This window comes from Pristiophorus japonicus, chromosome 8 (assembly GCF_044704955.1).
Source record: "Pristiophorus japonicus isolate sPriJap1 chromosome 8, sPriJap1.hap1, whole genome shotgun sequence".
Lineage (NCBI taxonomy): Eukaryota > Metazoa > Chordata > Chondrichthyes > Pristiophoridae > Pristiophorus > Pristiophorus japonicus.
This window is the reverse complement of record NC_091984.1, coordinates 29,136,002-29,153,451: the sequence shown is the minus strand read 5'-3', so window position 1 is coordinate 29,153,451 and position 17,450 is coordinate 29,136,002. Positions and strand designations below refer to the sequence as shown.

The window sequence follows — 17,450 nt, the reverse complement described above, 5'->3', positions numbered from 1 at the left end:
GGCAGAGCTACACATGGCAGGGCCTACTCGTCGGTGTTCGTACGACCTGTAATACCTCAAAGTCCGCCATCGGGGGTGAATCAAATCTCGTCTTTTTGGCATTGCGGGGGCTATCATCGGGCCCATCAATGCCGATTCAAGCAATACGTGTGAAAAGGCTGTGCAACAATGGGGCACCTTCAGTGAACGTGTCCGCAACCGAGCAAGCGTGCTGCGACACACCACGTGGCTGAGGATGATCTATCCAGCGTGGATTAAGCGGCACAGGCAACTCAACCTGAGGTACAGAACGAAGAAGTGTATGGGGTACATTCTTTTACCAAAAGTCCTCCAATAATGCTGGAAGTTAAATTAAATGGGGTTCCAGTATCCATGGAATTGAACACGGGTGCGAGTCAGTCAATAATGAGCCAGAGGGCATTCGAAAAGTTGTGGGACACTAAGGCCAAAAGTCCAAACTGAGCCCAATCAATGCGAAGCTGCGTAGCTACATCAAAGAGCTCATACAAGTCATTGGCAGCGCGGCAGTAAAGGTATCGTACGATGGAGCTGTGCATGATTTATCGTTGTGGATCGTTCCAGGCAATGGCCCAACGCTGTTCGGCAGGAGTTGGCTTGAGAAAATTAAATGGAACTGGAATGATATTAAAGCCTTATCATCAGTGGATGATGCTTCGTGTGCTCAAGTGCTGAGCAAGTTTCCCTCATTGTTCGAACCAGGTATCGGCAACTTCACGGGAACCAAGGTGCAGATTCACCGAGGCCCGGATGCAAGACTCGTCCATCATAAGGCTCGGACGGTTCAGAACATGATGAGGGAGAAAGTCGAGATCGAACTGGACAGACTTCAATGGGAAGGAATCATATCACCAGTTGAGTTCAGCGAATGGGCCAGTCCAATTGTTCCGGTGTTGAAAAGTGATGGCACAGTCAGGACTACAAATTAACGATCAACCGAGTCTCGATACAGGATCAGGACCCGTTACCCAAGATGACGACCTGTTTGCAATGCTATCGGGGGGGGGGTAATTCACCAAATTGGACATGACCTCCGCTTACATGACACAGGAGCTGGTTGAATCGTCGAAAAAACTGACATGCATCAACACGCACAAAGGAATGTTTATATACCACAGATGCCCTTTCGGAATTCGCTTGGCGGCAGCCATATTTCAGAGAAACATGGAGAGTTTGCTGAAGTCTGTCCCGAGAACCGTCATGTTCCAAGATGACATCGTGATCATCGGTCGCGACACCACCTGCACAACCTCGAAGAGGTTCCATGTCGTCTGGACAGAGTGGGGGACTCAGGCTAAAACGCTCCAAATGCATTTTCATGACACCATAAATCGAATTCCTGGGGAGAAAGCAGACAGCATCAGGCCTGCGGACTCGAAGACAGAGGCCATCAAGAATGCACCCAGACCTCAGAGTGTGACGGAGCTGCGTTCGTTCCTGGGTCTTCTCAACCATTTCGGTAACTTTCTACCTCGTTTGAGCACATTGCTAGAGCCCTTGCACATGTTGCAGAGAAAGGGTAATGAATGGGTTTGGGGCAAATCTCAAGACAGAGCCTTTGAGAAGGCCAGGAATCTGCTATGTTCCAATAAATAACTGGTACACTATGACCCATGTAAACGATTAGTGCTGGCCTGCGACGCCTCATCATATGGGGTCAGTTGTGTGCTCCAGCAAGCCAATGTATCAGGCAATCTCCAACCAGTTGCATACGCATCCAGAAGTCTGTCTAAGGCTGAAAGAGCCTATAGTATGGTAAAGAAAGAGGCCTTAGCATGCGTATATGGGGTTAGGAAAATGCACCAATACCTGTTTGGGCTTTGGTTTGAGCTTGAGACAGACCACAAGCCACTCATTTCATTGTTCTCTGAGAGCAAAGGTATAAACACCAATGCCTCGTCCCGCATCCAAAGATGGGCACGAACATTATCTGCTTATGATTATGTCATCTGCCACAGACCAGGCACTGAAAACTGTGCTGATGCGCTTAGCCGGCTACCATTGCCCACAACCAGGGTGGAAATGCCGCAGCCCGCATTCTTGCTGCTGGTCGTGGATGCCTTCTAGAGCGAGGGGTCACCTGTCACGGCTCACCAAATTAGGACCTGGACCAGCCAGGATACTGTACTGTCAAGCGCAAAAAGGTGTGTCCCAAATGGAAATTGGTCTGCCACTCCAAGGGAAATGCAGGATGAAATTAAGCCTTATAGCCGCCGCAAAGATGAATTATCTATTCAGTCTGATTGTCTGTTATGGGGTAATCGTGTTGTTATGCCAAAAAAAGAAGGCAGCAAAACTTTTGTGCGAGAGTTACACAGTACCCACCCAGGTATTGTTATGATGAAGGCCATTGCCAGGTCTCACGTTTGGTGGCCCGGCATTGACTCGGACTTGGAGTTATGCGTGCATCAGTGCAACACTTGCATGCAACCGAGTAATGCACCTGTGGAGGCTCCGCTGAGTCTGTGGTCATGGCCATCCAAACTGTGATCAAGGATCCACATAGACTTTGCCGGCCCCTTTCTCGGCAAAATGTTTTTAGTGGTAGTGGATGCTTACTCCAAATGGATTGAATGCGTAATCATGTCATCCAGCACGTTCACAGCCACTACTGAAAGCCTCCGGGCCATGTTCGCCACCCGCGGCCTGCCCGATGTCCTTGTCAGCGACAACGGACCGTGTTTCACCAGTTCGGAGTTCCACAAGTTTATGACCTGTAATGGCATCAAGCATGTCAGGTCTGCCCCTTTCAAACCCGCGTCTAAATGTTAAGTGGAGCGGGCTGTCCAAACCATGACGCAGAGCCTAAAACGTGTGACTCACGGCTCCCTACAGACCCGCTTGTCCCGCATTCTGCTCAGTTACCGGACGAGACCTCACTCGCTCACCGGGGTCCCTCCTGCTGAGCTGTTAATGAAGAGAGGCCTCAAAACCAGACTCTCCCTTGTACACCCGGATCTCAATTATCACATCAAAACCAGAAGGCAACATCACCAATGGTACCACAATCGTGCGGCTGTATCACGTGACTTTGTTGTTCATGACCCTGCGTTTGTCCTGAATTATGGTCATGGTCCAAAGTGGGTTGCTGGCACGGTTTTGGCCAAGGAGGGGAACAAGGTGTTTGTAGTCAAACTGTTAAATGACCAAACGTGCAAAAGGAACATCGACCAAATCAAACTGCGAGTCACAGACAACCCAGAACAAATTAAAGATGACATCATCATCAACCAACCAACACACATCCAACCATCAGTTGACCCTTGTGTCATTCATGAAGACGAAACTACCGTCCCCGACAGTCCTGTCAGACCGACTGCTCCGCAATGCAGCAATGGTCCTACTAACTCATCCAAGCTTGGGTTTGAACTGAGAAGATCAATCAGGGAGTGGAAGGCCCCGGACTGTCTCAACTTGTAAATATAACCTGTACCAAGGACTTTGAGGGGAATGATGTTACGTATGTTAACTGGGTTTTACCTACCACTGGAGGGCACGACTGTCGGAGTTCTAATGGTCACAGGCAGACACATGCAAGGCGTGTATATAATGTTGGCAGCCATATTGAATCCTCACTTTTGAAAATAAATAAACTGGAGTAAGGTCATGCCTGAACAAGCTCACCGTACTTAGCCTCGTGGAGTTATTCAATACTTAACAGTCTCCATACCACTTTAGTTTTCATTTTGCCAGAGAATGCAGGTTTAGTGCAGAGAAATAGGATTAGAGCAGATAGCTCCTGTTGAAGAGCTAGCACCAAATGGGCTGCATGGGTTCTTTCACTGCTGTACTTTTCACGACCGGATATCATTCCAGTGCAAGTCAGTGCACAAAAACAGCAACAAACCACTGTCTGCTTACCGTTTGACTTAATAACTGATACCTTTTACACTCTTTGGCTCCCTAAAATTAGGTGTTTGCCTCTCAGAGTGCTCAAACCACCTACCCCAGTATTGTGAAGTTAAGCTACATATTATCTGGTCTTGCATCTGATTGGTTTTGGTAGAATTTGCTCTATTCTATTAAAAGAAACTACTCTGGATGTGATTTTTTTTTGATGTTGCAAGTTGGACATCGAAAGGTTACCTGGAATGTGCCAGTTTTTGCTGGATCCACTGAAGTTGCTCCTGGGCTAACTGAGGGTTTTCAGGTCCTTTTGGCTGGTTGGTTTGGTAGGTATTCCCACAGATCACAACAGTATCGATCATCAGGATGGTGACAGAAACATTGGTGTCAGGAATCTTAAAACTCAACTCGTAGTAGAGACTTGGAAAGTTCCTGCAACAAAAGGAGCAACCAGTTATTCCAAAATTAGAGAAATATCTTGCACTTTACGACTGAGCTTGTGTTAGCTTCAGCTCTGAACCTGGAGTATTAACGCGGTAATTTCACCTAAACTGGATTCTGGTTTCCAAGCCTTCTCACGTTTTTAAAACCTGAACAAACTGCGTTCATTTTGGGAAAAAAAACAAGAACTGGCAGTTTCTTTAGCTGCAAACCACATTAGAATGGATTGACGTTAACTGGCCTCACAGTAGGGTACATTTTCTGTGGTTCAATATGCTGTGTTCCTCCCACGCCCAATGTCCTCAAAGCTGCTTATTCTAGCAAAAAAATGTGCCTCCCTGTGGGCCTTGTGTACATTAGAAAATATTCAAATCAGGATCAGGTCCTGCACCAGATGTTTGAACTTCGAGGATGGCAGCATCCCCAGTGAGCTGCTCGCCCGCCTGCCCATCGTTTCGCAATGGCCTGGCCTGCTTTCAAGCTTTTCTTAAAGCTGGCTTGCTGCAGGTTGCTTTGTACCAATTTCAGAACGTTTCTTTGTGCTGAGCATTTTTGACCACCTCCATTTGAGGGAACTTGCATGGTCTACTTAAAAATAGGCGACCTCATGGAACCCCTCAGCAGCCATGCCCTCGGACCAGAGCCTCCCAACTAGATGCCCGCGTGGTGCCTCCACTGGGGGTGGTGACCCCCTGTCACTGCTCAGTCTAGACAATCACCCAGTTGGTCAAACCTGGCAGTGACAGGCTCCTGTATTGGTCGCCCAAGGCATCGATAACACCAGTCGCCACATTCGTGGCAGAAACCCTGCCATGTTTGGCTCCTCATTGCTTTGGGGCTTACTGCGAAGGGCTACATGCTCCATGCTAGGCTGTGCTTGAATTAAACCTCTCCCATAGAACTGGCAGAGGTGCCCTGCTGCACACTGACATCAGCAGCCTGCGGCAGCTGTCAGACAGATTTAGAGGGCGTTCCGAAAGGCTTCTGCATTTAACCCCTTCTGAAGGCAGGACCGGTCGAATAGTCATCAGTTGCTCATGCTACAGGCAGTCAGCATCAGCTTGCTGCCGGGCCAGTTGGTTCATTTACCTCTTCTGTCACCCCCTACTCACTCTTCTTCATTTGTGCATTGTGCTTCCTCCAGTACCTCTTCCTCCAACTCACTCACTACACTTTCTGGGATGAAAGGGGCAGGTGGAGAGCTTGTCGCAATGTTCTGAGAGATGATGGTAGCACCATTCCTTCTGGGCTCATCATCTTGGGAAGGACACACAGGTAAAGGAGCAAGATTATAAATGCATTCCCCAACAATGGCTTCCAAGACAGGTAAGGTAATATGAAGTTAGTGCTTTGTACAAATGACTAACACATGCGAAAACGGGGCAAGGCGGTGGCACTATGAAGACGTTTGCTGGAATACACCTCAACTCCAGACTCGCCACTGCAATACAGCTTCCCAGGGAGTGAGTTCCAACTCGTAAGTGGTCAGCTGGTTCAGGATGGCTGGTCTACCTCCTGCCTTCATTTGCCCTTTATGGTTGTAGGTAGTTTTAGTCCGTAAACACATTACGTTGATAAAACAAGTCAGTTTATGAATGAGCGATGGAAACAGCACTGCTGTGCAACACCCATTTTCCTCCCTGGTCCAGACTTCTCTAATAGAGATGAGAAAAAGAATGGGAAGAGCCCAGCAAACCAACCGCCCTGCCCAGTTTTCAATCTGCTTTTCCTGCCAGTTCTCTTTTGTAAAAATCTTGTGCCCTATAAGAACATAAGAACATAAGAATTAGGAACAGGAGTAGGCCATCTAGCCCCTCGAGCCTGCTCTGCCATTCAACAAGATCATGGCTGATCTGGCCGTGGACTCAGCTCCACTTACCCGCCCGCTCCCCGTAACCCTTAATTCCCTTATTGGTTAAAAATCTATCTATCTGTGATTTGAATACATTCAATGAGCTAGCCTCAACTGCTTTCTTGGGCAGAGAATTCCACAGATTCACAACCCTCTGGGAGAAGAAATTCCTTCTCAACTCGGTTTTAAATTGGCTCCCCCGTATTTTGAGGCTGTGCCCCCTAGTTCTAGTCTCCCCGACCAGTGGAAACAACCTCTCTGCCTCGATCTTGTCTATCCCTTTCATTATTTTAAAAGTTTCTATAAGATCACCCCTCATCCTTCTGAACTCCAACGAGTAAAGACTGCTCAATCTATCATCATAAGGTAACCCTCTCATTTCCGGAATCAGCCTTGTGAATCGTCTCTGTAGCCCCTCCAAAGCTAGTATATCCTTCCTTAAGTAAGGTGACCAAAACTGCACGCAGTACTCCAGGTGCGGCCTCACTAATACCCTATACAGTTGCAGCAGGACCTCCCTGCTTTTGTACTCCATCCCTCTTGCAATGAAGGCCAACATTCTATTCGCCTTCCTGATTACCTGCTGCACCTGCAAACTAACTTTTTGGGATTCATGCACAAGGACCCCCAGGTCCCTCTGCACCGCAGCATGTTGTAATTTCTCCCCATTCAAATAATATTCCCTTTTAATGTTTTTTTTTCCAAGGTGGATGACCTCACATTTTCCGACATTGTATTCCATCTGCCAAACCTTAGCCCATTCGCTTAACCTATCTAAATCTCTTTGCAGCCTCTCTGTGTCCTCTACACAACCCGCTTTCCCATTAATCTTTGTGTCATCTGCAAATGTTGTTACACTACACTCTGTCCCCTCTTCCAGGTCATCTATGTATATTGTAAACAATTGTGGTCCCAGCACCGATCCTTGTGGCACACCACTAACCACCAATTTCCAATCGGAAAAGGACCCATTTATCCTGACTCTCTGCTTTCTGTTAGCCAGCCAATTCTCTATCCATGCTAATACATTTCCTCTGACTCCGCGTACCTTTATTTTCTGCAGTAACCTTTTGTGTGGCACCTTATCGAATGCCTTTTGGAAATCTAAATACACCACATCCATCGGTACACCTCTATCCACCATGCTTGTTATATCCTCAAAGAATTCCAGTAAATTAGTTAAACATGATTTCCCCTTCATGAATCCATGTTGCGTCTGCTTGATTGCACTATTCCTATCTAGATGTCCCGCTATTTCTTCATTAATGATAGCTTCAAGCATTTTCCCCACTACAGATGTTAAACTAACCGGCCTATAGTTACCTGCCTTATGTTTGCCCCCTTTTTTAAACAGAGGTGTTACATTAGCTGCTTTCCAATCCGCTGGTACCTCCCCAGAGTCCAGAGAATTTTGGTAGATTATAACGAAAGCATCTGCTATCACTTCTGCCATCTCTTTTAATACCCTGGGATGCATTTTATCCGGACCAGGGGACTTATCTACCTTGAGTCCCATTAGCCTATCCAGCACTACCCCCCTAATGATAGTGATTATCTCAAGGTCCTCCCTTCCCATGACCAGCAATTTTTGGCATGGTTTTTGTGTCTTCCACTGTGAAGACCGAAGCAAAATAATTGTTTAAGGTCTCAGCCATTTCCACATTTCCCATTATTAAATCCCCTTTTTTATCTTCTAAGGGACCAACATTTACTTTAGTCACTCTTTTCCGTTTTATATATCGGTAAAAGCTTTTACTATCTGTTTTTATGTTTTGCGCAAGTTTACCTTCGTAATCTATTTTTCCTTTCTTTATTGCTTTCTTAGTCATTCTTTGCTGTCGTTTAAAATTTTCCCAATCTTCTAGTTTCCCACTAACCTTGGCCACCTTATACGCATTGGTTTTTAATTTGATACTCTCCCTTACTTCCTTGGTTATCCACAGCTGGTTATCCCTTCTCTTTACCGCCCTTCTTTTTCACTGAAATATATTTTTGTTGAGTACTATGAAAGAGCTCCTTAAAAGTCCTCCACTGTTCCTCAATTGTGCCACCATTTAGTCTGTGTTTCCAGTCTACTTTAGCCAACTCTGCCCTCATCCCCCTTTGTTTAAGCACAGTACGCTCGTTTGAGACACTACTTCCTCACCCTCAATCTGTATTACAAATTCAACCATACTGTGATCACTCATTCCGAGAGGATCTTTTACTAGGAGATCGTTTATTATTCCTGTCTCATTACACAGGACCAGATCTAAGATAGCTTGCTCCCTTGTAGGTTCTGTAACATACTGTTCTAAGAAACAATCCCGTATGCATTCTATGAATTCTTCCTCAAGGCTACCCTGTGCGATTTGATTTGACCAATCGATATGTAGGTTAAAATCCCCCATGGTTACTGCCGTTCCTTTTTCACATGTCTCCATTATTCCCTTGATTATTGCCTGCCCCACCATGAAGTTATTATTTGGGGGCCTATAAACTACGCCCACCAGTGACTTTTTCCCCTTACTATCTCTAATCTCCACCCACAATGATTCAACATTTTGCTCATTAGAGCCAATATCGTCTCTCACAACTGCCCTGATATCATCCTTTATTAACAGAGCTACCCCACCTCCTTTCCCTTCTTGTCTATCTTTCCGAATTGTCAGATACCCCTGTATGTTTAATTCCCAGTCTTGGCCCCCCTGCAACCACGTTTCTGTAATGGCCACCAAATCATATCCATTTGTAATGATTTGTGCCGTCAACTCATTTACTTTATTTCGAATGCTGCGTGCGTTTAGGTAGAGTGTTTTAATACTAGTTTTTAAACCATGATTTTTAGTTTTGACCCCTCCTGCAGCCCCTTTATATTCATACATATTGTCCCTTCCTGTCTCCTTGTGGTTTACACTAACCCCAGTGCTACTCTGCTCTGTTGCCTCTTGCCTTTTGCATTCTTTCTTGGGGTCCTGTTCATCTGAGTTCTCACCCACTCTAACTAGCTCAGAGCCCTCTCCTGGGTTCCGAATACTCCTTGCATTGAGGCACCGAGCTTTCATGCTTGCCTTTTTATTACAATTTGACCCTTTAGAATTTTGCGGTACAGTGGCCCTTTTTTTTTTTTGCCTTGAGTTTCTCTGCCCTCCACTTTCACTCATCTCCTTTCTGTCTTTTGCTTTTGCCTCCATTTTCTTTCCCTCTGTCTCCCTGCATTGGTTCCCATCCCCCTGCCATATTAGTTTAACTCCTCCCTAACAGCACTAGCAAACACTTCCCCTAGGACATTGGTTCCGGTCCTGCCCAGGTGCAGACCGTCCGGTTTGTACTGGTCCCACCTCCCCCAGAACCGGTTCCAATGCCCCAAGAATTTGAATCCCTCCCTGCTGCACCACTGCTCAAGTCATGTATTCATCTGAGCTATCCTGCGATTCCTACTCTGACTAGCTCGTGGCACTGGTAGCAATCCTGAGATTACTACTTTTGAGGTCCTACATTTTAATTTAGCTCCTAGCTCCTTAAATTTGTCTCGTATGGCCTCATCCCTTTTTTTACCTATATCGTTGGTACCAATGTGCACCACGACAACTGGCTGTTCACCCTCCCTTTTCAGAATGTCCTGCACCCGCTCTGAGACATCCTTGACCCTTGCACCAGGGAGGCAACATACCATCCTGGAGTCTCGGTTGCGGCCGCAGAAACGCCTATCTATTCCCCTTACGATTATGTCAATGTGCCATGCAATTTCTACACAATGACGGTATGTCGCATCAAAGGGACAGTACTGCGTGGAATCATTGCAATTGTTCTCCCAGAGGGGCCAGCAAATAGTCATCACATTGGGGGGCACAGTTAATTCAGAGGTGAGGTGAGAGTGATTGCCCTTGACATCATGGCAGCATTTGACCAAGTGTGGCATCAAGAAGCCCTAGTAAAATGGAAATCAGGGGGAAAACTCTCCTCTGTCTGGAGTCATACCTAGCACAAAGGAAGATAGTTGTTGGAGGTCAATCATCTCAGCCCAGGACATCGCTACAGGATTTCCTCTGGGCAGTGTCCTAGGCCCAACCATCTTCAGCTGTTTCATCACTGACCGTCCCGCCATCATAAGGTCAGCAGTGGGGCTGTTCCACGGTGTTCAGTGCCATTTGCAACTCCTCAGATAATGAAGCAGTTCGTGCCCACATGCAGCAAGACTTGGATGACATTCAGGCTTAGGCTGATAAGTGCAAGTAACATTCGCTTCACACAAGTGCCAGGCAATGGCTATCTCCAACGAGCGAGATTCTAACCACTACCCCTTGATATTAAACGGCATTACCATCACCGAATACCCAACCATCAACATCTTGGGGGCGTCACCATTGACCAGAAACTTAACTGGACCAGCCACATAAATACTGTGGCAACAAGAGCAGGTCAGAGGCTGCGTATTCTGCGGCGAGTGTCTCACCTCCTGACTCCACAAAGACGTTCCACCATCTACAAGACACAAATCAGGAGTGTGATGGAATACTCTTCACTTGCCTAGATGAGTGCTCACTTGCTCATCTCCAGCAACTCTCAAGAAGCAGTGTGTACCAACTACAAGATGCACTGCAGCAACTCGCCATTCGACTGCACCTCCCAAACCCGCGACCTCTACCACCTCGAAGGATAAGGGCAGCAGGCGCATGAGAACGCCACCACCTCCACATTCCCCTCCAAGTCGCACACCACCGTGACTTGGGAATATATCGCCATTCCTTCATTGTCGCTGGGTCAAAATCCTGGAATTCCCTCCCTAACAGCACAGTGGGAGTACCTTCATCACACGGACTGCAGCGGTTCAAGAAGGTGGCACACCACCATCTTCTCAATGGCAATTAGGGATTGGCAATTAATGCTGGCCTTGCCAGCGATGCCCAAATCCCATGAATGAATTTTAAAAAAACTTATCTTGGCACTTCCAATGCCACAAAATCTTTTCCTTATAATGTTCCCATGCCGACCTGAGCTGGGACCCAGCATTGACTCCCAGGGCTAGCTCCTCCCAAAGAGTTTGAGCCTGGGATTTCTCAGCACACATGACCTTCTGCCTCAGAGATAGAAGACTCTCCTTTGGCGCACCTTTCCCATCAGCACCTCCAAAGTATCAGGATTGAATGCCCGAGTCTTCCTCCATGGCATATCTTCTCAACAATTCCAACCAGTCTGCTGCAGATCCAAAGTTCGAATAAAAGGGCCCAAAATTCATCAGCACGTAAGATCCACCCTTTTCTCGGCGGTGCGTCATTTAAAACCAGCGGAATACCACCAAGTTCGAAGACCGTTAGTTTGGTGAAAGTTTTTTCGGCGGTATGCGAGCGGTGTGCAGAGGACAGTGTGCAGCATTATAGTCGATCAAGCTCGACTTTCTTGTCGACGGACGGTGTGGCACAAATAATAAGATATCAATAACAATAATACATATTTCATAAATAAAAAATCATATAATAAATATAATAAATATAAATATCATGGAAACATTGAAAAAGAAGTCTAAGCACAGGAACATCGAGAAGGACGGGAGGTTGAGGGCGCCCGCCTTCGACGAGATGGAGCTATCTACCCTGCTGGTGAATATCACGGAGAGATACTCCAACTTAATGAAGGGTGGTCATGGAAAGCTCCCCCCCCCCTCCCCACAAAGGAGTACAACAGAATATGGGATGGGATCGGGGAGATTGTGTCCTCCACAAGTACCATGGCACGCACCGGGGAAAGGTGTCGTAAGAGGAACGACTTGGTGAGGGTGGCAAGAGTAAGTAATGATTTTATTCATGCACCCTCCATGTACCATGTACCATGTAAATGTAAGTTCAGGGTCATACAGATGGTGTTATTTATACCAATGTTACGGCGATGTATTTGTGATTTCAAGCAATGACAAGAGGATCAACCCAATGTTTTGAGGTGTGTGCGTGTGAACCTGTGTGTGCGCGATGTTAAATGGATTGAAGATTATTACTTTTATTTACTTTACTTTCTGCAGAAGAAGGCATCTGCAATAGCAGCGGATCAGCGGCGAACAAGGGGAGGACCCACAATGCAAGAACCCTTGACGGAGATGGAGATCCGTGCCCTGTCACTGGCCAGGGATAGCAACCGTGCCACCACCGACATTGGAGCTGACCCACCCACACAGGATGGTCAGTTCAATACAATCCCCGGTCTGTGTTGCGATCCTGTAATGTCATGTAAGTTTATTGCACTGTAATGATGGGCTCATGCGATGTTGCGGGTATGTAACGCAATGCATATGTATATATGTATTGTTTGTCTGCGATATGTAATGCAGTACTGCAGCAGTGGTGGACATTTAAGTAAGACTGCGATAAGTCACTGTACTATGTACTCATGTAACCCTAACCCCTCCACTGGTGCCAAATGTTGTTTTGTACTTCCAGACTCGGAGGATTCAGACCAGACTTCCGCAGAGACCAGATGACAGACCCACGGCCTCCACCTCTGGCATCACCCAACCCTCTCCCGACTTCACCCCTGCCAGAGATGATGAAGAGGAAGAGGAAGAGGAAGAGCAGCTCATGCTGGAGTCAGTGGAGGTGGAGGTGGGGGTGGGGACGGAGGAGGATATAACAGTTCCATCTGGGCCAAATGGAACATCCTCCACCACTGAGTCTGTATTCAGGGGATTCCCCCATGCCTCCTCTGATTCTGCGGAACCAAGCTGTGCGCAGCAACGCACCCCCAGTGTTGCAGCGCTTTTGCCGCAGCGACGGAGGTGGGTGCAGAAAAGGTCCGTTGCTGCACGACAGATAGGTGCGTACCAGGACATGGTGCTTCGGTCACAGGCCAGTGTCGACATAGGTCGAGAGCTGCTCAAGGCAATGATAACCGGAAACATTGCGGCTCTATCAGAACGACAGTAGGAGGATATGCCGCGTCTGATCACCACGATGGAGCGAACCGCTGACACCGTCGATACCATGCGGCAATCGACGGGATCGGGATATGGAGCGGAATCCCCCCGTGCCATAGTCAGGTCGACAGCATCTGAGGGTGGGGTGCTGCCAGCAGTTTCCAGCCCTGAAGCCGTGCCTTCCGGATCATGAGCTTCTCCTGAGGCCGCATTCATTGCGCCTGCAATGTCTGACCCCCAACAACAGCAACAACACTCGGGGTGCAGTGCTGCACGCGGCTTGGTACCACCACGGGGAGGTCCGGGCTCAGGGGCAGTTGCAAAGGGAAGGGCAGGAGTAAGAAAAGGGGGGGTGAGTCCAAAGGGTGGGGGAGTACACGGTCGAGGTCAAGGACAGTAAAGGGTGTTTTGTTGTAGTCAATTGTTCATTGTTAATTTTAAATAGTTGAAATTTGAATTTAAAAGTTTATTTCAAGTTGTTAGTGTTGTTACAGTTGTTTTGTTATAGTTCTAAGTATTGCAAAGTTTTTCAATTGTTTTATATTTTTTACATAAACATTTCACTTGAATTTAAGCACTCTTGTACAGCGTCAAAACTTTTGGGATAACAGTCATCAGGGTCCCACACAATGTGAAGGAAAAGATGAAACGCATCTCAACACATTCTAGCAAAGCGTACATTTATGAGCTACTGACATAACAATTTTGCAGTGACATACGCTCCACGTGCCCTCCGCTGTGGTGTTGGGGAGTGGGGGGGTGGGGGGGTGCCATGAATTCATTTGCAAGCTCCTCCTCATCCTCCTCCTCCTCATTTTCCTCTTCTTCCTCCCTCAATCTCCTGCACTCTCTCCTCAGGTGGTCCTGCAGTCCCCTGCGGCAATTCCTGTCCCCGCATGATTGTCAAATTATGCAACATGCAGCACACCACTGTGAACTGAGCAACCTGCTCAGGGTAGTATTGCAGCCTGCCTCCCGAGTGGTCCAAGCATCGAAAGCGCTGCTTCAGCATTCCAATTGTCTTTTCGATAATATTACGTGTGGCTATATGGCTCTTATTATATCGTTGTACGGCTTCTGTCTGAGGGTTCCGCAGGGGGGGGGGGGGTCAAGAGCCAGGTGGTGAGGCCGTACCCTTTGTCCCCCAGCATCCAGCATTTACCCTGTGGCTCAGACTTCAACAGGTCAGACACAGCGCTCTCACGCAAGATGTGCGCATAATGGATGCTCCTGGAAAGTAGGCATTCATTGCTACTGTGTCTGGGCGCAGACGAGCTGCACGTGGGGGGAGTGAAATCCCTTATGGTTTCAGTACACCTCCGCCTCCTGTAATGGTGCTCGCAGGGCAATATGGGTACAGTCAACAGCACCCTGCATCTTGGGGAAGCCGGCAATGCGTGCAGATCCCAAAGCTCTGTCACTCAGTACCATCCGGCGTGCAGACAGTGCTTCGGTTACCTGTCGAATGCAGCGATAAATAGCGTACTGAGAAATGCAGTATATGTCCTAAGCTGATGCCTGAAAAGAGCCGCATGCATAAAAGGAAAGTGCTGCAGACACCTTCATCTCGACAGAGAGTGCAGTAATGTTGGTGGTACTGAGCTGCAGGGCTGCATTCATGAGCTGGTAAATCTTATTGATCACCTCTTTTTGGAAGCTCAGCCTTCGAACACACTGTCGATCGGTCAGGTCCAAGTATGAGCGCTTCTCCCTGAAAATCCCTTGGGGGTAAGGCCTCCTCCTCCTCATCAGTCTGTGACCTCCTCCATAACCCTGATAACTCTGCTCAATAAACCTTCTCCCATCTGGATCCTGCATTAAACAAGTAGTCAGCAATACAGGCTGAGATAGTACAGGCCCCATTCTTTTTAAATCTCCAGAATCTCCTCAAATACCCTGAGATAAATGCAAATGATTTTGCAATGAAAAAAAATTAACTCAAATGCCTTCTATCTTAATAATGTACTCAGTAACAATAAAAATACCTTTCCCACTGTGAATCGTACTGTAAAGTCACTGTTCACTTCTGAAATACTGAGATGCTGTTTTAGCTGACTGTTCCCGATTTCAAAATGACAGCACGAACACTACCACCCATTCCCGCCTACTTAAGATCGAGTAAAACCACCTTCGCCAGGACTGTATGCAGCTCCGGTGGTAGGTCATGAAACTTGCACTTTTTGGGTGGTATGTGGGCGGTTCTACATAGCGGACGATGTGCATACCGCCCAGCGGTATGTCAATGATGAATCTTCCGCCGAGCGGTATGTTGGCGGTATGTACCTGTTTTTTGACTAAATTTGTATTTTTGGGCGGCAAGCGGGTGGTAAGAAAGGTAACTTCGACGATGTGAGGTGTGAATTGGCTAGGATAGACTGGCGAATGATACTTAAAGGGTTGACGGTGGAAAGGCAATGGCAGACATTTAAAGATCACATGGATGAACTTCAACAATTGTACATCGCTGTCTGGAGTAAAAATAAATCGGGGAAGGTGGCTCAACTGTGGCTAACAAGGGAAATTAGGGATAGTGTTAAATCCAAGGAAGAGACATATAAATTGGCCAGAAAAAGCAGCAAACCTGAGGACTGGGAGAAATTTAGAATTCAGCAGAGGAGGACTAAGAGTTTAATTAGGAGGGGGAAAATAGAGTATGAGAGTAAGCTTGCTGGGAACATAAAAACTGACTGCAAAAGCTTCTATAGATATGTGAAGAGAAAAAGATTAGTGAAGACAAATGTAGGTCCCTTGCAGTCAGAATCAGGTGAATTTATAATGGGGAACAAAGAAATGTTTGTTCCCAAAGCCCAATTGAACAATTGAACAATTGAACAAATACTTTGGTTCTGTCTTCATTAAGGAAGACACAAATAATCTTCTGGAAATACTAGGGGACCGAGGGTCTAGCTAGAAGGAAATTGTGTTGGGGAAATTGATGGGATTGATTCCCAGGGCCTGATAGTCTGCATCCCAGAGTACTTAGGGAAGTGGCCCTAGAAATAGTGGATGCATTAGTGATCATTTTCCACATTCTATAGACTCTGGATCAGTTCCTATGAATTGGAGGGTAGCTAATTTAACCCCACTTTTTAAAAAAGGAGGGAGAGAGAAAACAGGGAATTATAGACCAGTTAGCCTGACATCAGTAGTGGGGAAAATTATGGAATCAATTACTACAGATGTAATAGCAGTGACAGGATCGGTCCAAGTCAGCATGGATTTATGAAAGGGAAATCATGCTTGACAAATCTTCTAGAATTTTTTGATGATGTAATTAGTAGAGTGGATAAGGGAGAACCAGTGGATGTGGTGTATTTGGACTTTCAAAAGGCTTTTGACAAGGTCCCACACAAGAGATTAGTATGAAAAATTAAGGCACATGGTATTGGGGATAATCTATTGACCTGGATAGAGAACTGATTGGCAGACAGGAAGCAAAGAGTATGAATAAACATGTCCTTTTCAGAATGGCAGGCAGTGACTAGTGGGGTACCGCAAGGTTCAGTGCTGGGACACCAGCTATTTACAATATACATTAATTATTTGGACGATGGAATTGAATGTAATATCTCCAAGTTTGCAGATGATACTAAGCTGGGTGGCAGTGTGAGCTGTGAGGAGGATATTAAGAGGCTGCAGGGTGACTTGGACAGGTTAGATGAATAGGCAAATGCATGGCAGATGCAGTATAGTGTAGATAAATGTGAGGTTATCCATTTTGGTGGTCAAAACAGGAATGCAGAATATTATCTGAACGGTGATAGATTAGGAAAAGGGAGGTGCAACAAGACCTGGGTGTCATGGTACATCAGTCATTGAAAGTTGGTGTGCCGGTACAGCAGGCGATGAAGAAGGCAAATGGCCCTATTCATAGCAAGAGGATTTGTGTATAGGAGCAGGGAGGTCTTACTGCAGTTCTACAGGGCCTTGGTGAGGCCTCACCTAGAATATTGTGTGCAGTTTTGGTCTCCTAATCTGAGGAAGGACATTCTTGCTATTGAGGGATTGCAGCGAAGGTTCACCAGACTGATTTCCGGGATGGCAGGACTGACATATGAAGACTGGATCGACTAGGCTTATATTCACTGGAATTTAGAAGAATGAGAGGGAATCTCATAGAAACATATAAAATTCTAACGGGATTGGATAGGTTAGACGCAGGAAGAATGTTCCCGATGTTGAGGAAGTCCAGAACCAGGGGTCACAGTCTAAGGATAAGGGGTAAGCTATTTAAGACCGAGATGAGGAGAAACTTCCTCACTCAGAGAATTGTGAACCTGTGGAATTCTCTACCACAGAAAATTGTTGAGGCCAGTTCGTTAGATATATTCAAAAGGGAGTTAGATGTGGCCGTTACGGCTAAAGGATCAAGTGGTATAGAAAGAAAGCAGGAATGGGGTACTGAAGTTG

The 17,450-nt window shown here is 46.6% G+C and overlaps 1 protein-coding gene across 1 annotated transcript in view; it reads right to left on the bottom strand.

Annotated features, from left to right (window-relative positions):
- Positions 1-17,450, bottom strand: part of acp5b (acid phosphatase 5b, tartrate resistant) — a 73,265-nt gene that overhangs the window by 26,725 nt on the left and 29,090 nt on the right. Inside the window, exon 5 of the mRNA XM_070888217.1 lies at positions 4,105-4,296. Within this exon, the coding sequence (XP_070744318.1) occupies positions 4,105-4,296 (192 nt within the window). The remainder of the gene's footprint in view (positions 1-4,104; positions 4,297-17,450) is intronic.